This window comes from Saimiri boliviensis, chromosome 6, assembly GCF_048565385.1.
Source record: "Saimiri boliviensis isolate mSaiBol1 chromosome 6, mSaiBol1.pri, whole genome shotgun sequence".
NCBI lineage: Eukaryota > Metazoa > Chordata > Mammalia > Primates > Cebidae > Saimiri > Saimiri boliviensis.
This window is the reverse complement of record NC_133454.1, coordinates 132,395,335-132,418,408: the sequence shown is the minus strand read 5'-3', so window position 1 is coordinate 132,418,408 and position 23,074 is coordinate 132,395,335. Positions and strand designations below refer to the sequence as shown.

Genomic DNA, 23,074 nt, shown 5'->3' with positions numbered 1-23,074 from the left:
CCAAGTCCTGCCTGGGGCCTTGCTAAGTGGGGACGGGCCTGGAACAGGACCCTCAGCCTACCCCCTCCTCATACCGGGGGGTGTCCAGTGCTCTCTGCCCAGTGCACCCAGGACAGGCTAGCTGGGACCCTCCTGCCTGATCCCGAGGCCAAGCTCCTCTCCTGCAGTGGTGCTGCCCTGCCTGGCAGGCCACTCTGCGGCATGGGCAAGGGAGAGGGAAGGGCAGCAGCCCTCTGGGAATGGTGTTTCTGGGCCACCCTGTGGCTGGACCAGGCCTCTGGCAGGAGTGGAGGCATGAACACCCACATCCTCCCCGGGCTCCACCTCATCTGACGCTCCAGAAGCCCTGGCCCCAAGCCCCTACACACCCTGTTCTGTTCCTCAGCCCCTCTGAACACGCTGGTACCACGAGGCCCAATGCCCATCCACTCCCGGCAGCTCTGGGGCCGCTCTGGGCAACGGGTGGCCAGGTGACCTCCCTTGCAACCAAGATTTGGCGCCTGGAGCTGGTAGAGGGCTGGCCACGCCTCTCTGGGGCACATCAGCTCCTGCTCCCCAAACCGATGGCTTTGGTGCAGAGCCCGAGGCAGGCAGAGAAGGGAGAGGGCAGAGGGCAGAGGAGGTGGGTGGGGAAAGAAGGGGGGGGTTCTGCGGCTCAGTTTGTGGCAAAGAAGTTTTTTTTCTTTTTTTTTTTTTTTCCTTTTTTTCACCTTTTTCTTATGTAAAAAGTGCACGAAAGCTCGGCAGCCTTTGCAAAGGTCAGCAGTGTTTCCTGGGGCGGGGGAACTGGGGGGGCCCCAGGCCTGGCACCCAGCTTGCGACTGAAGGTGGCCTCGTATTGCTTAGAAACGTGTGTTTCAGTTTAAATACCAGACAGTAAAAATAGAGCTCGAGGACCACCCGCGCTGTTGCCAAATCATTGCCAGAATGAACAGCTTAAATAAATAAAAAATCGAAATATTTACTTCTCGATAAAAATCGCAGTAAAACCATTTACCTTTCTTTGCATTATATATAATATATATGTATACCGGGCCCGGCTGCGGGCGCTGGGACCCCGCGGAGGGGTCAGGACACCTGGATGACCTCCACGCTGCCCGAGAAGCTCGCCTGCTTGCCCAGGGCAGCCAGCTCCTCGCCGCGCGCGCGCCCCTCCACCATGCTCTCCTCGAACTCCATCTGGCAGCTGCGGCGCTTGAACTGCGTCGTCTCCGGGGCCGGCTCGTCGGGCCAGCCCGTCCGCGCGTCCCGGGGCTCGGCCCTCGCCACCTCCCGCCGCCGCAGGTCGCCGCCGCCGCTGCTGCCGCCCGGTCCCGGCGCGCCCGCCCGGCTGAAGGGCGCAAACCGAGCGCCGCCCGCTCCCTGCGCGCCCTCGGGGCTGAAGCACCACGGCCCGTCGGGCGACGGCGTGCCCGGGGAGTCGAGCGGCGGCGCCCAGGCCCCGGGGCCGGCTGGCTGGCCGGGGCCGGGCAGCCCGGGCGCCGACAGGGCCGAGAGGCCGTGCCGCGGAGTCTGCCGGGCCGCGTCGCCGAAGTTCAGGCCCAGGCCGTGTGCGGGGGAGCGCGCGGGGGAGCCGGCGGGGGGCCGGGGCCGCCGGCGGGGCCGCGGGCGCGCCTCGGGCGCGGAGTCCGGGCTGTCCGGGCTGGGCGAGGGCAGGCCCAGCGCGGCCCCCGACGGGCTGTCCAACTTGCAGAGCTTCGGGGCCTCGCCGGGGTCGGGGGGCCCGGGGCCGTCGGGGCGCCGGCTGGGCGCGTAGGCCGACTTGATGTCCAGCGAGAAGGAGCGCTTGAGGCGGTTGGTGTCCTGCAGGCGGTCGGAGGAGAGGTGCAGGCCGCGCAGGCCCTGCTGCAGCGCGCTGGTGGCAGGGGCCGCCGGGGGCTCCCCACCCGCGCTCGGGCCGCCTTCCCTGGCGGTGGCAGCGCTCTCTGAGGTAGGTGGTGGCAGCCGCGGCAGCGGGGCCCCGGGCGTGGGGCTAGGCGGAGGCTCCAGCGTCCCTGACGGGGTGCCCGCGTCGCCCTGCAGGGCGGCCAGCAGCTTCAGGCTGCGCTCGTACTCCAGCAGCTGGCCCAGGAAGTTGAAGTTGGGCGAGATGGACGGGCGCCGGTCCTTCACGAACCTGTGGGAGAGGAGGCGGCTCAGCTCCAGGCGCCCCCGGGGCCAGGCTGCCCACGGGACGCACCCGCGGGCGAGCTCGTGTGGGCCGGGCTGGTCTCAGACCCCCTTCCCTTGCCCGGGGGGTCCTGGAAGGTGGGGCCCTTCTGGCCCAAGCGAGCAGCTAGGGAAAGCAGGCGACGCGGTGAGCCACAGGTGTGTGGCCGGGAAGGGCGGTACCTGTAGGCGTCGTCAGAGGACATGCCCATGGTCTTCATGATGTAGGCGATGGCGATGGTGGCGGAGCGCGAGATGCCGGCCAGACAGTGAACGATGACTTGGCAGCTGGACAGCTTGGCTTTATCTGGTCAGGTGGGCCATGGGGGCAGGTGAGGGCCCTGGGGCGCAGCTCCTCCCCGCCCCCAGTAGGAGACCCCACCTTGCCGACTGCCCACCGTCCAGGCCACTTCCCACGGACCCCTCCTGTGGCTGTGGCCACACCCAGTCCTAGCCTTCCTCCAGCCAGGCCCCGCCCTCCGCTGGCCAGCAGAGACTCACCGATGAACTCGATGGATTTGTCCAGCCAGGGCAGCAGCTTCTCACAGTAGTTGTCATTGATGGGGACCCGCATGAAGCGGCTCTCGCAGATGAAGTCCGGCTTGGGGCAGGAGTTGCTGGCGTTGAGGACGTAGCTTATTCCATTCTGCGTCATGAGATCCTGGAGGGACAGGAGGATGGGCTAGAAAGGGGTGGGAGAGGCTCCGGGGCAGGCTCGAAGGCGGAGGCTGTCCCTGCCCTGCCGTCGGGAGGGCCTTTAGAATCCTGGCTGCTCCCGGGAGCCCTGGAATTTGTCCTGAATCCCAGTGTATTGGGGTGGGCCCAGGAGGCCTCTCTGGTCTCCACCCTGGCATCCTGGGCCCGTGCGTGGGACAGGGGCAGGCTGGGCTCTGTCTGCAGGCCCTGCCCATGCCGGCAGTGGGCTCCCAGGAATGTTATGGTTGCCTGGGTGGTGGCTTTTACCCTTTTCACTTGTCACCATTTTTAAAACACGGGATTCTTTCAGAGCTGGCCAGGGGCCCAGTGACATCTGCAGCTTGGCATGCCAGCTCCAGCTCCATGCCCAGCCCTGCTATGGTCCTGCCGGGGGCATGGGTGAAAGCCTGGGGTCCTCCTGGCCCCACCCATGCTTCTCACACACCCAGCTCATGCCCTGCCTTCAGCTCTTTCTCCCCTCGTCCCTACTCCGCTGCCAAGCTGGCTCTGGAGCTCCTACCCTTTCCCGCTGATCCCCCTCCCCCCACTCTGCTGCACACACACCTTGTTGAGGACGTCTTTCTGCGAGCCCAGATAGAGGTGAGGCAGGATGCGGGTCAGTCCCACGCTGGGCACGGGCAGGCAGGGCTGGGAGAGGCTTATGGGTAGCAGGGCAGCAGGCTTACCCTCGCAGAGGCCGGGGAAGCAGGAGGAGAACGTGGCGAAGCCCCCTGTGGGAGGAGGCGGCCTGTCAGGTGGGCTCAGAGAACCACCAGGGTGCCCCATCTGCCTAGGGCACCCCATCTACTGCTGAGGATCAGTCACACCCAGCCTAGACCCGAGAGCTGGAGCCCAGCTGGCCAGCCTCTGGCCGAGCACCTGGTCTGTCTGCTGGAGGGCAGCTCTGGCTGTGGCAGGGGCGGGGGTGCTGCCACACATCCACAGCCCGGGCCCACGCCCACATTCCTCCTCACGCTAATGAGGGGCTGAGCCAGCTGAGGACGCGGCTGTGATGCCCATAAAGGTGGGGGTGAGGTGGCTGGCCAGCATAGCACTCACTGGGCCTGGGCAGGGGTGGGCGAAGAGACCACAGGGGGTCCCGCTGAGTGTGTGGGTCATGCAGCCCAGAGGAGAGGCCCTTGCCAGCTCCTCCCCCCATACCCGTGCGTGGCCTGGGGCCAGGCTAGACCTTTCTCCTCCCCGGCGCTGATGCAACGCCTCCCTGCCTCCAGCTGGCTGAGAGCCCCAGGCCCAAGCTTGGGTGCCAGGACCAGGAGGCCAGGGATTCCGAGAGGCTGTCCCCTCCCCCTCCCCAGGCATGACATCACCCTGGCACAGCCCTCGGGGCATTTGCGTCTGGTTATGGCTCCACTCCACCAAGCAGGAAAGGGAGAAGAGTGGAGAAGCCCTGGGCACCGGGGGCACTAGAGGCAGGAAGGGGGCACTCGGGGCAGGCAGGGGGCACCCACTGCACATGTGACCAGCAAGTGCCACCTCCTTCCACACACATCCAAGTCCGAGGCACGGGCTGGTGGGAGGAACTCCTCTGCCCTCCGTCGGCTGGAAAGACTGGCGCGTGAATCCCTGGGACGTGTGACTCAGTGACCATGGGCAGTGCCTGTCATGCCTCAGGTCTCCACGTCCTCACCTGCCTGCTGCAAGGCATTGTGCAGCTTCGAAAAGATGCTGGGGACGAGGACGCACAGCGAGAATGGACCTGGCTGCCCCGTCCTGGCCAAGGTGACCACTGATGCAGACCAGAAACTGGGCAGCACCCACCTGGTGGCCACCAGCTCTTGGAGGGTGAGGCCAGCACTGCGCAGCACCACCCCACCAGGGACACCTTCTGGGACATGAGCCCCCATGGCAAGCTGGCTCCTGCTGGTGCAGAACATGAGACCGCTGGGCTAAGGCCTGCCCGATCCCCCTGGAAGGGGCCGGGCTTTGAAAGCCGGGAGGGAGCTCAGGGCAGGGGGACCTCAGAGCTGTTTTGTCCTGGTTTGCAGAAGAGGCTGGTGCCAGGGACCTGGATAACCCCTGAGCATAGGGGAGTGTGCGCAGACCCCCAACCAGAATGCCTGCTGTGCCAGTTCGCGTCCCCAAAAAAGGCATGATGGTGGGGGCTGTGAAGACAGTGGAAGCTTCAGGCTGGGCGGGTTGAGGCAGCAGCCTTGGAGAAATAGTCCCTTCCCTGGGAACCTGCTGGTGGGACAGGGGGAAGCAGGTGACTTGTCACCAATGATGCCCCAGCTTGCAGGTTCCCCTGAGCAGAGGCTGGGCTGTGGCCGGCTTCCGCTCACCGATCTGAGCCGGGGAGCCCTGGATGTTCTTGATGTCTGGGAGGGCAGGGGCCGCACCGTCTCTCCGCAGACTCCTCCCTGGTAGCTGCCATCTCCCCTCTCCCTGTGGCTCTCCCAGGGATCTTGGGCCCTACTCTGCTTTCTTCAGGGCCTGGCTATAGGGAGTGGTGATGGCAGGGGGATTCCATCAGAACCTTCCCCTCTCCCACAGGAGGGAAGGCAGGAAAGTCTCTGGACAGGTGCAGACACTGACCGCTATGGCAGCAATTCCCCAGGGAAGCTTCCCAGGACCTCCCCAGGCAGAGCAGGTAGCATGGATGCCCCCTACAGAGCCCACCGTGGATGCCAGGCCTAGCAGGGACTGAGGATCCAGGGATTTCAGGACCACCCAGGCTCTAGGGTGGGTGAGTGACAAGGGAGGGGCGTTGGGGTTCAGTGAGGGACCCTTTGTAGGTCCCAGCAAGCTTTGGGCCTGGGGGAGGCACCCCGATCCCCAGGCACCCCAAAGGTGCCTTCCCACTATCCCTGCTTCCTGACTCAGGGGTGTGAGTGTGGGTGCCTGCAGCTTGCCTGCTACTCACAATGAAATCCCAGACTCGAATGAAAGTGTGTGTACCAGGACGCATGCCCCTACTGAGCCACCCAGCAGACCCCGCAAGTGCTTATGGCCACAGTCACAGACATGCTTCTGCCTGCTACCTCCATGACCCCCGGAGTCCCTGCCGGGACGGGGCCCCCACACCACCCACTTGCAGCGCAGCCCCCCAGCTGGGGTCCAAGGCCAACTGCGGGCTGCTGCTTAAAGGGCCAGGCCCCTCTCCCCTCTCCTGCCACTTTGTCCCCCACCATCATGAGCAGCACAGCTGGAGGTGGGGAAGAGGAGCAGCAAGGAGAGGTGGGGTTCACCGCAGTCCTGGGACCCCAGCACGGCCTCTCCTCCCCGCAACAGGGCATGTTTTGGGGAAGCAGGAAAACCCGCCCTGTTGTGGGGAGGAGAGCGGGTTGGTCTTCACGTTCTGGCCTCTACTGTCTCTGCAAATAGACCAAGGAGCTGTCCTGCCTGTGCGGCGGGAACCCAGACTGTCCCTTCTCCTGGTAAGTGCAGCGCCCTGTCCCACTCTCCCTGGTTCTTCCAGAGCCAGCCCAGAGCAGGGTCTGTGCCCACCTCAGGGTGGGAGGGGGCTTGAGGGCACGACCCGTGGGAGGCCATCCCGAGCGCGGGTCCCGGTTGGGTGTCGTCATGAGTCCCCTCTATACCATGGGGGCTGGGACTCCTTGGCAGCTGTGCTTCGGGAGAAAAGGGCCAAGGACTGAGCCCTGCAGGGTGGATGTCAGCACAGAAAGGCAGCTCAGAGGGTCCCGAGAGTCAGCGGGCACTGCCAGGCCCTAGGAGCACCCTCCTGGCAAACCCCAGCCCAAGCCTGGCCCCTCCCACGCCCACACCCATGCCCACCTCCACACCCATGCTGTCCCACTCACCAGGACTGGGTGAAGGCCCCAGCCGCCCACAGTGTCCCTCCCACTGCCTGGCCTTGAGGGAGGCAGGACCTTTCAGGCTGGGGACTTTCCCAGGATCCACCTGGGGGGAGGGGCTACCACTCTGGGACCCTTCCCAACCTCACGGAAAGGCGTCCTGGTTCCCGTACCTGGCTAGGGCAGCAAGCTGGCCCTCAGGAGGGGTCCTACTACACTGGGAAACCTGTAAAAAGCCCCAAGCTACTCTCTCTCCCCTCCCCTCCCTACCAGTTCAGCCCTCAAATGAACCCAGGGGGTGAGGGTTGGATGAGTGTATCATCCTGTGGCTTCTGATTCAGAGAATTCACACATGTGCCCACAAATCCCACAGACCACCCAGACAAGCACGGGCGAGTACATACGCAAACACACCTGCGTGTACATACATGCTCCCACGTACACACGCAGAGGCAGATGCTGGTCACCAGGCACCCAGACCCGCTCTGACCATGGCCACCCAGCAGTGCAGGGCGCTGGACTCACACGCAGACAGGTAGGGAGGGAGCCTGGCCTCAATGCTCCTGCCAGAGCTACCAGACCACCCTTACGCCTCCTGGGTGCCCTTTAGGTCCCAGGACATGGCATCTCGGGAGGTCGGCCTGGCCAAAGTGGCTGTCATCCCTCACCCCCACCCCACAGTCACCCTCAGGCTGGGTTGAAGGTCCTTCTCCCACTGGATGCAGGTCCAAGGGCCTGGCCTGGCTGCCCGCTCCCCACCCCACCGCACCTGCACCCCGCAGTCCCCCACACCCTCTGCTTGCCTGCCACAACCCCTGGTGGCAGAGGCTGGGTGCCAGACCCCAGCCCTGGGCGGGGGAGGGTGCAGGGCCCTGGGACGGGCCAGCTCCACCCGACTCTGGGACCTGCGCAGACTCCAGGAGCTGGATTCTTCAAACTCACAGCCACAGCCCAGGGGAGGAAAGTGCCCTCGGAGACGAGTGTGGATGAGTGCACACAAGTGTGTACCTGTGTGTATGAGTGTGTCTGTATGTGTGCCTATGTGTATGAGTGTGTACTTGTGTGTATGTACCTGTATGAGTGTGTACCTGTGTATGTGTACCTGTGTGTCTATGTGTACCTGTGTGTATGAGTGTGTACCTGTATGTCTGTGTATATGTGTGTACCTGTGTGTATGTGTACCTGTATGTGTGTACCTGTATGAGTGTCTGTGCATGTATGTACCTGTATGTGTGTACCTGTGTGTGTGTCTGAGTGTGTGTCTGAGTGTGTACCTGTGTGTATGAGTCTGTGTATATGTGTGTACCTGTGTATATGTGTACCTGTGTATCTATGTGTGTATGTGAGTACTTTTGTATGTGTGTACCTGTATGTGTGTACCTGTGTATGAGTGTGTACGTGTACTTGTGTATGTGTATCTGTGTGTACCTGTGTGTATGTGTATGAGTGTGTACCTGTGTGTACCTGTATGTGTCTCTGTGTACCTGTGTGTATGAGTGTGTACCTGTATGTATGAGTGTGTACCTGTATGAGTCTGTGTATGTGTACCTGTGTATGTGTACCTGTGTGTACCTGTATGTATGTGTGTACCTGTGTATGTCCTTGTGTCTGTGTATGTGTACCTGTGTATATGTGTACCTGTGTATGTGTACTTGTGTATGACTGTGTATGTGTACCTGTGTGTGTACATGTGTGTACTTGTGTGTGTACCTGTGTCCCTGTGTATGAGTGTGTACTTGTATGTGTGTGTATATGTGTGTACCTGTCTGTGTATGTACCTGTGTATGGTGTGTACCTGCATGTGTATGTGTGTCTGTGTCTGAGTGTGTACCTGTGTGTATGTGTACCTGTGTATGAATGTATCTGTGTGTATATGAATGTGTATCTGTGTATGTGTACATGAGTGTGTATCTGTATGTGTGTGAGTATATGTGTGTACCTGTGTATGTGTGTGTATATGAGTATCTGTGTATCTGTATATGAATGTGTATCTGTATGAGTGTACACGAGTGTGTATAAATATGTATGTGTATGAGTGCGTATCTGTGTATATGTGTGTATCTGTGTATGTCTGAGTGTATATGAGTGTGTATCTGTGTGTATGAGTGTGTAGTGGGGTGGCTTCCCTGCCTCCACAGCTTGGGGTCGGCTGCCCAGGCTGCTTTTGGGCTACAGGAATCCCTGGGGGCTCTCTGCTGGGACCCAGGCAGCAGCCTCGATGCCAGGCAACCTGCAGTCAGCTGGGCTTTCAGGGTGGGGAGACTTCCTCGAGACCCCATGGCTCCAACTGAGTTTCCAGAGGGTGGGGCCTCTGCCTCGGCTTCTGACAGGTGCTCCAGGAAGGGGAGCAGGGTCCCATGCCTGCAGGCCTCGTCCTAAACCTCCAGAGCTGAGTTGTACTTTGGGGTTTCCTTCTGTGTTGAGGATAAACTCATTGGTGGGTCCTGAAGTGTGGGGGTCCCGGGGAGAGGATGGCAGGGCCTCGAGAACCAGAGGCATGGGATTCCTCCTGTGCACAGCAGACGCTGGCCTCTCTGACGCCGCAGCCCCAGCCCCTGCTGACAGACCAAGCGCCTCGGGGAGGCATGGGTCCCCAACTCACCTGTGAGGATGGCCACACTATTGAAGCAGCCGTCCAGCTTGCTCAGCAGGATGGAGAGGAAGCTGTCTGCGGCCAGCACACTGGCGTCCCTTGTGCTCTGGTCATAGACCACCACGTCCTGTGGCTCCGAGGCCTCCACCTGGGGGCCGTGGGGCAGAGGTCAGCATGCCGCCCCCACCTACTGATGCCCTGGCCCCGTCCCAGCCACACTGGCCCAAGGGAATAGTGAGGGCGTCGGATGATGGGAGGTGAAAGCTGTCACCCTGCTGCCTGGGGGCGAGGGCCGGTGCAGTCACACACCTCACACACTCTCCTCCACCTGCCAGTGGCCAGGTACACACACCCATGCCACACAGCAGCCACGGGGGCAGGGAGGGGCGGGCTCCTGCAGCTGGGCCCCCATGCCATGCACATGGGAGAAGGGGACGGACGCTCTAGCCAGGCCTGTGTCGAGGAGACACAGGTGAGTGCGATGGGAGCTCAGGACAGGACCTGGCTGGCTCCCGGAGTGGTGGAGGAAGAGGGAGGCTCAGCCCACTGCAGGGATTCTGGAGGCGGTGCCTTCAGGTGCGGGCTCTCAGTGGGGCTGACTCTGGAGCCAGCAGTTGGCTCTCCACCCTCTCCCCTCCCCAACCCCCAGCGGAGAAACAGGCCCCCCGCAGCAATCCCGGAGGCAGCAGCTAGAAGCTGGGCTCTTCCTGTCCCCCTCCCCTGCCCCGAGGGCCAGCCCAGATGTTGAGCGGCTTTTGCTCAGACAGCCCCGCTGCCCCCGCCAGGCTAGCACACTCAGCCCTTAAGCCAGCTGAGCCGCCAACCCCAGGCTGGGTGACGTCACCGGCAGCCAATGGGATCGCACTCTGCTGGGAGTCCTCACTGGGGGCCATTAATCACTGGATTCCCCTTGTTGGAAGCCAAAGGGGGCCAATTCTGGCCTTGGGGCGGGCGGGTTCCTGGCCAGTGGCCATCTCACTTGCGTCCTCCAATGCCCAGCTCCGAAGGGGGACTCTCAGTGACCCAGACCCCTCTCAAAGCCTCCAGGATTGACAGCTTGTCACCCTCATCCCCCTGTGAGGCAGTCGGAGGAAGAGGTGCCGCTACCTTCACAAGTCAACAGCCCGGCTGGTCCCTCCCCAGCTCCACCTGACCGTCCTGAGGCCGAATGAGCTGTCCTTCCCCAGAAGGACTTTCCTGGGGGGTCACAGAGAGAATTCTGGGTCCCTGAGTACTCGGGGCCAGCAGGAGCTGTGGGACGGGGACAGGCTGCTCACATGTGCCTTTTGACCGCCCCTCCTGTCCTCACAGCAGTCGGAGTGGGCAACACAGCTGTCCCTCTCCCACGTGGGCGTCTGGGCTGCTCCCATCCCTGTGTGTTCACACCTGGCTATTCCGTTCACTGCTCCTCTCTATGAGCCTGGGCCAGTCCCAGCCACACAGTCCCGTCTGCGTGGGGAGGGCCAGCACCTCCGTGCAGGTGCTGAGTGAGGAGGACTGGGGGGGAGGGTGGGCAGGGGTGCTGCAGGGGGTTGGGGGGGCCCTGAGCAGGGACAGCAGGCAGCGGCAAAATGCAAGTGCCAGAGGGGACTGCCCCACACGCCCCTGGCTGTGACCCCGAAGAGCCCAGTTTGGGCTGGAGGGCAGAGGAGGGAGGCTGCCCGAGCTGAGGACTCCCTGGCCGTGGGCTCTGGAGGTGGCGCAGGCCGGCGGGCGGAGGGCTGGGTACCTGGCTGCGTGTGGCCGGCTGGATGAGCTCCGCGATGGTCACCTTGCCCTGCTGCAGCCGCCGCTTCACCAGCTTGGAGCAGCAGATGTTGACGGAGCTCAGCACATGCCAGCTGTTGTATTCCACGAAGGAGCGGCTGTCGATGACCAGCGGCCCCCCAGGCCCGCCCCGCAGCAGGCTGGCCAGCTTCTTGGCGTCCATTACCTTCCTTGGGAGCCGGTCCCCGGCCATAGTGGGGCAGTGGGTGGTGGGGAGGGTGACTCCCGAAGTGAGGAAGGGCTGCTCCGATGGCCCAGGGTGTGGCCTCACGCTGGGCGTGACCTAGCACATGGTGCCAGACCTGCAGGGACAGGGGGATGGTCAGCTGCATTGCAGGCACTCCCATGGCACCCAGAAGCTCCCAGGACAGGCCGGGCTGGGACCCCAGCCCGCCAGGACATCTGAGCCCAAAGTGTGCCCGCAGGGACCCTCCTCCCTCCGGAGAGACCCTGTCCAGCTCTCAGCAGGATGCAGCAAGGCAGAAGGGGGCAGATGAGCCCATAGCCCTGGACTGGGCCGGCGGGCAGGACGAGGCCAGGGGTCCTTCTTTTGGGCCCTGGAGTTCACGGACACTTATGCATTCCAGAACATTCCATCTCATCCCTGGGATGCAGGCGTCTCCCCGCTCTGACCTCTGCATCTTCCCCCACCACAGGACCCTCAGCAAGTCAGGGGTCCAGACGGCGCCTCACCCTCCCTCATGGTGCAGCCCTCTGCCCTCCTCCAGGCTCGCTGTCCGCACACCTGCCCCCCCTCCCTTGGCACAGCCCTGGGGAGTCCAATCCCCAGAGCCTGGACTGCAGGGTGGTTTCGTAAGCCGATAATCCAACCCTTGGCGGATGGTGGCCTGGTGGCTGCCTCTGCCCGAGAGTGGGCTCCCAGGGCAGCTGGATGGCAGGCAGGGTGCGGGAGAGGCTTGGGCACAGAGGCACGGCTCCTTTGCCACTGCTGCCCTCCTGGCCTGCAGGCTGAGGCTTAGTGCGTGCCATGTGCCTGCCTTCAGCAGAGCCTGGGGTCTGGGGGGTCCTTTCAGGGGCTGCTGGAGCCCAGGATGAGGGGACAGCCCTAGCAGGAAGGTCAGTGTCAGGGACCCGAAGGTTCCAGGCCCTTGGCGTGGCCTGCAAAGCCCTCAGACTGAAGGGCAGACAGGCGGAGGAGGCGTGTCCGGGGATGGGGTCTCCAGAAGCCCCTCCTGCAGGCTTGGTGACAAATCTCTGTCACTGCCCACTTCGGGGCCCATCTCCCCATCACCTGTCAGGACTGGCCTTCCTCTGGGTCCACTTTAGACTCACAGTCCCTAGGAGGCACATGGAGTAAGGACGATAAGTTTGCTTTAACTATGGGGAAACTGAGGCTTAGGGCAGGGGTGGAACCCACTCCAGGCTGCACAGATGGGCACTGGGTGTCCCTGCAAGGCCATCTTCCCAGTGCCCTCACGGTTGCCTGTCAGTGAGGAAGTACCCCAAACCACAACCACAGGGGTTACTGGGGGGAGGTGCCCTGAGGACACCCATCACTGCAAATGGGCTGGGACGGTGGCCACCACCATTTCTGTACTCTCCGGGTCAGTTCCCAGGCCGGCGGGCCGGGGACAGATAGGAAAGTTCACGGAGCAGCAGGTGCAAGGCCGGTGTGGACCGTGTCCCTGGCCCAGCTGAATCCAGCGCGAGGGGCAGGTCCCAGCCCCTTCCTGCCCAGGATCCGCAGCTGCACTCAGTGTCCTCTAGACACTTCTCCCGCCTTTCCCAGGCCCAGGCATCTGTGTGTTCCCACCACCCCTGATGCCACCAGAGCCCAGGGAATCACCCGCCTCAGCTGACCCTGCGGCTGACACCTGGGTCTGCAGTGGCACCTGGTCAGCGGGGCCTCGGGAACCCACTGGGACGCCGCTCCCCGGCCTGTGCTCCAGCCTGCACCACAGGGCGCCCTGCCCAGGGCCACACCTGCCTCCTCTTCTGAGTTCTACCCAAGCCTTGCGCAGGTGGCAACACCCAAGGGCCCAGATGTGTGGTCCTGGGGAGACAGTGGCTCTAGGTGCCCTGTACAACACCCAAGGGCCCAGATGTGTGGTCCTGGGGAGACAGTGGCTCTAGGTGCCCTGTACAACACCCAAGGGCCCAGCTCAGAGGCCTGGGTCCCCAAGAAGGCCGTGGGGGCTGAGACACTTGGGGGTCCTTCTAGGAGCACCCCTGGCCTCAATGTCCTCATCCGTTTAGTGGGGGTGGATTCTCTCACTGAAAACAACAGAAGCAAATACCCCTCCCCCTGCCAACCTCTTCCCCACCCCCGCCATGCAGGGAGGAAGCCAGGTGTGAGGAGAGGCCCTTGCCCTCCCAGCAGCCAGGGCCTGGCCATCATATAACCTTGAGTCCTGACACCACCAGGAGGTGGACAGGGGCAGCCGCACCACAGCCAGCCAGGCCTGAGCCCTAGAGGGAACAGACGGAGGGGCAAGTCCGGCTGCAGGGAGGTGGGCGGGCAGGGGCCGGAGGGGTGGGAGGACGGGTCTGGCCTTTACCTGGGCCTGCCCTGCCTCCCAAGCAACCCGGAGCTGGAGCTGGGCCTATCACCGGCAACAGTATTGTTATTTGCAGCCGAAGGGGACTCATTAGCAAGTTAGCACCTCCATCGTCGCCATGGCAACAGCAGAGGTGCCAGGCAACCGCTGCTCCTGCGGCAGCCGCCACCACGGAGCAGGCTCCTCTGCAGAGTGGGCATGTGCCCCTCCCTTCGCTCCCACCCACCCCAGCAGGTGCTTGGCTGTCCAGAGCCCAGTGGGGTGGGTTCCCCAGTCCCTCTGCACCTCTGCCCTTCCTAGTCCTAACCTTCCTGTCCCCTCTCAGTGCTCGCCGTGCCCAGGCTCACTCCCTGCAGCTCACCGGCTCCCGCCCCTCGGAGGCCTTCTCTGTACTTTGAAGGGCTGGCCAAGTGCCCCTTCTGCAGGAAGCCTTCATGCCGTGGCCTCTGGGACAGCATCCTCACCTACAGGGTCTCTGGACATGCAGCTCCCAGGGGGAAGGTCCCTCACCTCTGGCTCCCCAGATGCTAAGGATCAGGGCCCAGCTATGCCAGGGATGTAGCAGGTTGGGTGGGGTGGGGAGCGGAGACACTAGGGACAGCCTGGGGTAGGTCAGTGGGGCCAGCACTGGCCACATGGGAACAGAGGAAAGCAAACGCGGATGTTGGTTCTGTGTCTCTCCTTTCCCTGCTCCACACCCCAAGCCGTCCTGAGCGCCTGTGGCCCTGCTGCTATTCCAGGGCCTATGGGTCGGGTGGTGAGAGCCATAGCTGACCGGATGTCGGCCCCCCCAACCCCCCGCACAGCCCATATGAGCCTCTTCAAGGTCTTTGAGCCCAGGAGGAAGTTTCCAAGCCCAAAGTCAGAAGGAGGCTCCTCCCAGGCCCACACCTTCCAGGAGGCAGTGGGCAGCCGCCCTCCCCTGGGACACAGCAGCCTGACTCCAGTGTGGCGTGCACACTGCCCTCTATGTGTGCCAGAACACACCTGTTTGCACACCCACTCCAAACACGGGCTGGTGCTCCCAGCTTACCCACAATGCACCTGCCTATGTGCATGTACCCACGTGAGAATCCACGTGGTGCTGGACACGCACCAGAGTCCACACACATCCTTGCCCTCTGCAAGCAGAATTCCGGGGATCCCAGGACTCCAGTGTCCCAGGGGCCAGCTTGACTCCTCACACAAGAGAGCTCCCACACCTGAGGCCCCCACATAGCACATCCCTGACCCTGAGCACAGATGGGACCAGGGAGTCCTGGGCCATCCCCAACTCCCCACTGACAGCATCCTCACCAGGTTACCTTCTGCTCAGCACCTAGAGACAGGGAACGCACTACTTTCAGAAACAGCTGCCAGGACTGTCAACCACGGGGAGATGGGACCATGCCTCCCCCTCACACCCAGGCAGGCCCTCGGAGCTGTCACGGGGCGCCTCTGGAGGCAGAAATCATGGTTTAAGGAGGCTGGGGAGAGACTGGTGGGTGGTGCCTCTGGGAGGCAGGGGCCCTGCACGCTCACAGGTCAGCTCATCTGTCCTCACCGGGCTCCCCCAAACGCCCTCATCCCTGCGTCCCCTTAGCTCTCTGGGTTAGTGCTGCAGGACTCAAGCTGCCTTCACTCTGCCCCACGGAGCCAACGGCAAGGCCGGGCAGAGCCACCCTGGCCTGGGAAGCTGTGGACCTGGGAGAAAGTGGGGTGGGCTGGAGGTTGCCTGCGATCCCACGAACAGGGTCTGAGCTTAGCACAGGGGACTGCGACAGCTGACCCTCAGAGCTGGACAGTCCAGGCTCCCTCCCTTTCCACCAGGCCTGTGCCCCTGCTCCCAGTCACTGTGCCACACGAGAAACCCCGGGACAAGCCTGGGGCTTCCACAGGTCAGGGCGCTGAGCAACGAGGCAGAAGGGGCCTCAGCCCATGCAGTTCTCATGGCCGGGGTCCAACCATCTCTCTCTTGCCCTGGGTCTGCCCCCTTCCCCGCCTTCTGCAAGAAGTGACTCCTACGTCTCTTCAGTTCCCGGCCGACGTCCCTTCGAGGAGGCGCCTGTCCAGTGGTAGCCTCTAGGCCCTGACTTCAGCCCCAGTCTGAGGAGAGAGGAGTCCTGGAGCGGAGACTGGTTCTAAACGTCTTTCTGCATCTCTGTTCGTGGGACTTTATTCCCAGAAGCCTCCCCGAGGGCGGAGAGCACCAGAGGAACAGAACCTGCCCTGCAAAATGTCCATAAACACTCGTGCAGCCCCGGGCTGGCTGCAGCAGGAGGTATTTCAGTGAGACCTCAGGATGAACTGCCAGGTTGGGTCACATGACTTGCCATCCACATCTAGTGCTTATTAGCAGTGAATGCATGGCACTGTCCTCCGGGTGCAGGGCTCAGCCTGGGGTGCTACAGCCACCCCTGGCCCCCCCGCCCCCCACCCCAGGTGCAGCAGTGTCTGAGACTGGGCTGGGCCAGGAGGGAGGCAAGGGAGCGGGCAGGGGCGCGGACCTCCACTCAGACCCCTTGCAGGGGCACAAAAGGAGCTTCCCCGGCCTGCAGCAAGCACCCCACCCCCACCCCAGGCCGCACAGCAAGAGCACTGCGGAGCCACGCTGCCTCCTCCACCCCCTCCTCCATCCCGCGGCGTCCCCGCCCCCCATCATGCAGCACCAGGGCCCCTTCTGCCCCCAGCAGAGGCCGGTACACCCAGGAGCAGGGAGTCGGAGACAGATTCTCCCGGACAGGGTGACCTGGTGAGGGCTGGGCCTATTGTCACCCTCTCCCTTCCAGGCCAGACTCTCAGGTACCCCCACCTGGCCCGCTCCGCATCCCCGGCCGGGCAGCAGGGCCTTGCGAGGTGGCTGCAGCAGCCTGGCTGTGCCAGCCCCTCCCCCAGCGCCAAGGCGGCCTCTGCACCAGGCGGAAGGACGCGGGGGCTTCATCCCGCAGGGCCGGTGGGGCACCCCGGGGTGGGGGCTCGGGGCGGCCTGGACATTCAGGAGGATGGATCCGCAGCCTTCCCCCCGACAGCGGGCGGCCCCTTCAGGGGTCTCCCAGGCCAGAGGCCGCCGCGTCCCTCCCACGGCCCAGGCTCCGCACCTCCCGGGTCGGCTCAGGGCCGGGGTCCGCCCGCTCCGGGTCTGCTCCCAGCGGGGGAGCCGTTCGGGGCGTCGGGGGCTCTCGCGGGGGCTCGCACGGATCCGCGCTGGATCGCAAGCGGTCCCGGAGGGTCCCCGATGTGCGTCCCCCGCCCTCCCCACCCAGAGAGGGCGCCGCGCGGCGGGCGGGCGTGGGCAGGGCCGGGGTCCGCCGGGCGCTGCGGGGGGCGGGGAAGGGCCTCGCTGTCCCGGGCGCCCGCCGGGTGCAGCCGCCCCCAGCGCCCCTGGGCCGGGCTGGCGAACCCCGACCCGGTCCCCGCCGGCGCCCGCCCCCGCCCCACTCACCTAGCCGGCGCTCGCCTCGGGGGCGCTCCGGGGGCCCGCGCCGCGCTCAGGGCGCCCGCTCGGCTGCGCCGTCCATGGGCCCGGCGGGGGCCCGCGCAGCCGGGGCAGGGGCCGGGGGAGCGCGCGGGCCGCGTCGCCGTCGCCGCCGCCGCCGCCGCCAACGCCGCGGGGAGCGCTCGCTCGGGCCGGGGCGCGCGCACTGCGGGCGGGCACGCGCGTTCGCGGCGCGCATCCCAGCCCCGCGGCTCGGCGGGCGCGGCCGGGCGGTTCCGGCGCGGCTCGGTCTCGGGCCCCGGCGTCCGGCGTCCGGCGGGGCGGGGGGCGCCGGGGGGGCCGCGGAGCCGGCTGGGCCGCCGCGCTCGGCCGCGAGTGACAGGCCGGGGCGGAGGGCGGGGCGGCCGGCGGGGATGAGGTCATGCCGAGCGAAAAAAGCCCCTGACGTCACCTGTAGCCAATCAGCGCGCGCGGCTCGGGGGCAGGTGACGTCAGCGGAGCCCGGGCTCGGGGTGAGGACAGGAGGCGGCGGCCGCGGGGGGGTGCGGGTCGGGTCGCGCCGCCGCCGCCGCCGCCTTCCGCCCTCCGCGCTCACCCCGGGACCGGCTCTTAAAGGGGCCACACGGCGCCCGGGCCCGGTGTGCGCGGACCCCGCCTCCAGGAAGCCCTCCCGGCCCCGCGTTCTGCGTTCCCCCGAGACCACTGCCGCGCCGCACAGACCCCGGGCGGTCCGGCCAAGCGGCCCCGGGCGCGAAGTCCTCTCCCCGGCCCGCTCCCCGCTCCGCCCAGCCTTTGTTGGCGCGGAGCCGCCGCCGGGAGCCCTCCCCAGACCCGCGCCGTCGCCCCTCGCGTCCGGAGCGCACGTTTTACCTGCAGCGGCTGCGCTCGCCCCGCGGCGACCCCCGCAGGACGGAGCCGGAGCCCCCTGACTCGGTCGGACCCGGGACGCTGTGATCACCGACGAGCTGCCCGCCTCGGGCCACACATCCACGAACTCCAGGGAGGGCTCCCCAAGACGACGCTGCCCCCCCCCCCAGGACACCCGGCCCTCCCGCTTCCGTGGAAAGTCTCCCCAACGACCCCTGTGCGAGCTGCTGAGTGGCCGCCCCCCGCCGACCGCTGTGGGAACAGCTCGGCGCGCGCGGCGGGGACGCGGCGAGTCCGGGGCAGGAAGAACGCGCGGGTAATTGCACCTTGGTAGGTGCTGGGCGGGAGCGACGGGGTCAGACTCGCGCTGGACGGGGAGGGCGGGCGTAGGCCTCGCTGTCCCGGAGGAAGGGGACAAAGACCCCTGTCCGGGAGCCAAGGAGCCTGGGAGCCTTTGAAGGTAATGATTTTTTTTGCGGGGGAGGGTGACCAGACACACCAGACATTTCTAAAAGGCCCCCTTCCCGCTGCCGGGTGGAGAGGGAGCGGGCGGGTGGTCCGCCTTCTGCCTGGGCCTCCCAGGGTCACCCTGGGGCTGGGAGAGGCCCCGGCCGTTGGTTGAATGAAGGGCCACAGAAAATGAAGCTGGTGCGACGACCGCAGAACTCTCAGTGGGCACCCAGGACCCCAGAGCTCGGGGTGTGAAGGCGATTCAGGCTGGGGGTGGGGAGGATTGTGGGCAGCAGAGGGTGCTGAGCGGGCTCCGGGTCCCCCGTTTCCACACCCAGTCTCCCTGCCGGCCTCAGAGCTGAGCACACAGCTGGCGATTAATAAGTGCTTACAGCTCCCTCCCTGGCTAGCCTGAGGGGACCGGCCAGTTGCCCATGTGGGGTGGGGGTGGCGGTGGCGTGCGTTCCCGGCGCAGAGTCGGCACACAGGACAAACAAATGCCTTGGCGGGCGTGGGGCTGTCCCGGAAAGAAGCCCTGGGAGCCCAGGGGTGATTGGGGTTGGAGCTGCGCCCCAAAGAAGAGGGCCCTGCGAGAAGGGAGGCCCTGGCTGGAGGGGACCCCGCGGCTGGAGCTGCGGGACCCCGACGCGGGTCCTGGTAAGTGGGGGTGAGGGACGCAGGCTTGCTGGATTTGAAAAGTGGGAGAGGCTTGGCCCTGGGAGGGAGCAGGACGATTCAGGCTGAGACCCGGAGGGGGCCGGGTGGCCACAGGGGGCGAATGAGGCCCTGAGGAGGTAGTCGCAGGCTTGGAAGGGCCTGGGACCCCATGTGTGGAGGTTGTTGGTTAGATAGAGGGGCTGTCTTTTGGGGGAAGCCTCACCTGGCTTGCTCCTCCAAGGCCTAGGTGAGCCTGATGGGGAAGGGAACGGTGCGTCTGCTGCCCAGCTGGGATGTGGCTCGCATCTGCCTGTGGCCTGGGAGTGCCCATTGTCCTCTAAGAGCTCTGGTTATACCCTGGGCAGCTCCTGGCCAGGCTGGAGCAGGTGGTAGGCAGCGACCTTGAATCCCTCCTGGAGGCTCCCAGGGGGTGGCTTGGCGGGGAACGCAGCTTCCCCTGGAGGGCCTGGGCTGTCCCTGGGGAGGGGAGCGCCCTTGGGCGCGATTGTTAGAATCCTCGTGGTCATTTTCGTGCAAATAAGCAGTGAGAGCCTTAGGTTCTGCCCCCGACCAGGGTGGAGGGCTGGGGAGGTGGCGCTCTGGAGAGGACTGGCGGTGGCTTTTCTGTAGCCCCGCTGCTTGGATCCTCGTGCCCTTTGCACCCAGCAGGGGCCTGCGTGCCCCGACCGACTCGGCTCCGTTCAGCTCGGCGGCCGCACCGACTCCCAGCACAGGTGTGGACGTGGGAGGCAGGCGCGACCCAGGGAGGGGGCTGCGGTGTCAGTCCGGACCCGGGCCGGTAGACGCCGCCTCGGGTCTCCGGGGCTAGGGAGGACCCTGCGAGGGGCCAGCGAGGCGCCAAGGCCGCAGCGGGGGTCGTGGCGGGGCCCAGCAGCCTCGCACGGGACGCGCGTTCGGGGCCGGACGGGTGGGGTCTGAGCGGGGCCGGCCCGGCGGCTCGCGCGCGCCCTCTGCCGCCGGGAGGACGCCCAAGGTCGTTTCCCGAAGCATCCTGACCGCGGAGCGAGCGGCGGGGCTCACCTGCTCGCGGATGCGCATGAAATCGTTTCCACTAATTACATAGAGCAAACCTCCGTGCCACGGTTTTCCCAACCTTTTGAAAGTCAAGGCACAGTTAACTCAATAAAATGCCCATCCCAGCTGTTCAAGTAGGCTTTTTTCCAGTTATTTCTTTAAAAACCTTTTTTTTTTTTTTTTTTTTTTTTTTTTTTTTTTTTTTTTTTTGAGACGGAGTTTCGCTCTTGTTACCCAGGCTGGAGTGCAATGGCGCGATCTCGGCTCACCGCAACCTCCGCCTCCTGGGTTCAGGCAATTCTCCTGCCTCAGCCTCCGGAGTAGCTGGGATTACAGGCACGCGCCACCATGCCCAACTAATTTTTTGCACCTTTAGTAGAGACGGGGTTATCACCATGTTGACCAGGATGGTCTCGATCTCTTGACCTCGTGATCCACCCGCCTCGGCCTCCCAAAGTGCTGGGATTACAGGCTTGAGCCACCGCGCCCGGCGCTAAAAACCTTATTTTTTTTTTTATTGTGGTAAAATACAATAGCATAAGATAACATGCCATGTACCATATGAATTATTTTCAAGTGAATTTATCAGCATTAAGTACATTCACTTTGCTGTGTGAGCATCACCACCACCAATCTCTGGAGCTCTTCATCCTGCAAAATTGGAACTCTGTGCTTATTAGACAGTTAGTTATTAGTTCCCAACCCCCTCCCATAGCGTTTGGCACCCATTATCCAAGTAAATGGCATTCTGGTGGTCCAGGCTGGAGTGCAATGGCGTGATCTCAGCTCACTGCCACCTCCATCTCCAGGTTCAAGCGATTCTCCTGCCTCAGCCTCCTGAGTAGCTGGAATTACAGGCACGTGACACCACGCCCAGCTAAATTTTGCATTTTTAGTAGAGGCGGAGTTTTGCCATGTTGGTTAGGCTGGTCTCCTGACCTCAAGTGATTCTCCCACCTCGGCCCTCCAAAGTGCTGGGATTACAGGCATGAGCCACCACACCTGGCCAGTAGATGGGTTTTGACAACTGTATATACAGTTTTATCACCACTGTAATGAGACCTAGAAACTTTGTTACTCGAGGAAGTTCCCTGGTGCCCTATCCTCGCCCTCTGACCTGTCACCGTCACTTACTGCCATCTGTATACTTCATAGAAATGGAAACATACAGTGAGTGGACTTTTGCCCTGGCATCTTTCACTCAAGGAAATACTATTTTTTTTTTTCCAGACAGAGTCTCTCTGTCACACAGTGGTGTGATCTCGGCTCACCGCAGCCTCTGCCTCCTGGCTTCAAGCGATTCTGCAGCCTCAGCCTCCTGAGTAGCTGGGATTACAGGTGCCTACCACCACACCAGCCTAATTTTTGTATTTTTTAGTAGAAATGGGGTTTTATCACGTTGGGCAGGCTGGTCTCGAACTCCTGGCCTCAAGTGATCCACCCGCCTCAGCCCCCCAAAGTGCTGGGATTACAGGCATGAGCCACGGCGCCCGGCCTTAAGGAAATACTTTTGAGATTCATCCACATTGCTGCTTTCTCACAACTTGATAATAAATATCTCTGTGGTTCTGTATTTTATGGGTGTACAGCGATAGTTGAACCAATTCTTTATTTTTTACATGTTAGGCATGTTAGGTTAGTTTCATATTTGGGCTGTAAAAAACTGCAGTGGGTCGCATCCTATTATATATGCTTTAAAAAAAAAAAAAAAAAAAAACGGATACAGGGACTCACTATTTTATCCAGGCTGGACTGAACTCCTCGCGGGCTCAAGTGATCCTCCTGCTTCAGGCTCCCAAGTAGCTGGGATTACAGGCATGTTCCACCACACCCAACTCCTACGTGCTTTCAACACACTTTTCAGATTACTTTTGTTTCTTTCCTCTCACTCTCTCTCCCCTGTTTCCTTCCTTCCATCATTCCCTCCTTCCCATCTCCCTTTTCTCTCTTGACAGGAGCTCACTCTGTCACCCAGGCCAGAGTGCACTGGTGGGAACATGGCCCACTGCAGTCTCAACCTCCTGAGCTCAAGGGATCCTTCCATCCCAGCCTCCTGAGTAGCTGGGTCTACGGAAGTGTGCCACCATGTCCAGCTAATTAAAAAAATTTTTTTGACCGGGCGCGGTGGCTCAAGCCTGTAATCCCAGCACTTTGGGAGGCTGAGATGGGTGGATCACGAGGTCAAGAGATCGAGACCATTCTGGTCAACATGGTGAAACCCCATCTCTAATAAAAATACGAAAATTAGTTGGGCATGGTGGTGTGTGCCTGTAGTCCCAGCTACTCGGGAGTCTGAGACAGGAGAATTGCCTGAACCCAGGAAGCGGAGGTTGCGGTGAGCCGAGATCGCGCCATTGCACTCCAGCCTGGGTAACAAGAGCGAAACTCCGTCTCAAAAAAAAAAAAAAATTTTTTTTTTGGCCAGGTCTAGTGGCCCGTATGCCTGTAATCCTAGCTACTTGGGAGGCTGAGGCACAAGAATCACTTGAACCCAGGAGGGGGTTGCAATGAGCTGAGATCATGTCACTGTACTCCAGCCTGGGGGACAGAGTGAGACTCCATCTCAAAAAATAAATTTTTTTTTTTTTTTTTTGGTAGAAATGAATGAGGTCTTGCTATGTCACCAAGGCTGGTCTTAAACTCCTGGGCCCAAGCAATCCTCCTGTCTCCGCCTTCCAAAATGCTGGGATTATTTTCTCTCCTAGTTTTTTTTTGAGATGGAGTTTTGCTCTTGTTGCCCAGGCTGGAGTGCACTGGTGCAATATTGGCTCACTGCAACCTCTGCCTCCCGGGTTCAAGTGATTCTCCTGCCTCAGCCTCCCGAGTAGCTGGGATTATAAGCATGTGCTAACATGTCCAGCTAATTTTTGTATTTTTGGTAGAGATGGGGTTTCACTATGTTGGCCAGGCTGGTCTCGAACTCCTGACCTCAGATGATCTGCCTGCCTTGGCCTCCCAAAGTGCTGGGATTACAGGCGTGAGCCACTGCACTCAGCCTCTCATTTTTTATTATGACATTTAAAAGTTAAATGTGCATAGAGAGCAATATAACACATATCTACCTGCTAGACTAAGCAATCTCAGCATTTTTCCGTTTTTGCTTCAGGTGAAAAAAGCAGCAGTGTGGAAGCAGGTGAAACCCCCGTCCCACCCC

General features: G+C 62.6%; 2 protein-coding genes across 3 annotated transcripts in view; one reads left to right on the top strand and one right to left on the bottom strand.

Moving 5' to 3' along the window:
- Nucleotides 1–768: 768 nt before the first annotated feature.
- Nucleotides 769–17,864, bottom strand: DUSP8 (dual specificity phosphatase 8). 2 transcript variants are annotated; one of them, XM_039470523.2, is made up of 7 exons: nucleotides 17,782–17,864; nucleotides 10,940–11,279; nucleotides 9,220–9,358; nucleotides 3,409–3,575; nucleotides 2,650–2,809; nucleotides 2,332–2,455; nucleotides 769–2,116 (listed from the first exon to the last, which is right to left on the bottom strand). In XM_039470523.2, exons 2-7 carry the CDS (start codon nucleotides 11,168–11,170, stop codon nucleotides 1,069–1,071), a joined length of 1,869 nt encoding a protein of 622 aa, XP_039326457.1. In that variant the 5' UTR covers nucleotides 11,171–11,279; nucleotides 17,782–17,864; the 3' UTR covers nucleotides 769–1,068. The 2 variants fall into 2 exon arrangements, with proteins under 2 accessions (XP_039326457.1, XP_039326456.1); XM_039470522.2 differs by lacking the exon at nucleotides 17,782–17,864 and adding an exon at nucleotides 16,918–17,170.
- The window catches only part of LOC141584967 (uncharacterized), a 32,299-nt gene continuing 22,839 nt past the window's right edge, over nucleotides 13,615–23,074 (top strand). The window contains exons 1-5 of the mRNA XM_074401939.1: nucleotides 13,615–13,688; nucleotides 16,265–16,428; nucleotides 16,591–16,712; nucleotides 16,922–17,286; nucleotides 17,527–18,094. Of these exons, the coding sequence (XP_074258040.1) occupies nucleotides 13,615–13,688; nucleotides 16,265–16,428; nucleotides 16,591–16,712; nucleotides 16,922–17,286; nucleotides 17,527–18,094 (1,293 nt within the window). The remainder of the gene's footprint in view (nucleotides 13,689–16,264; nucleotides 16,429–16,590; nucleotides 16,713–16,921; nucleotides 17,287–17,526; nucleotides 18,095–23,074) is intronic.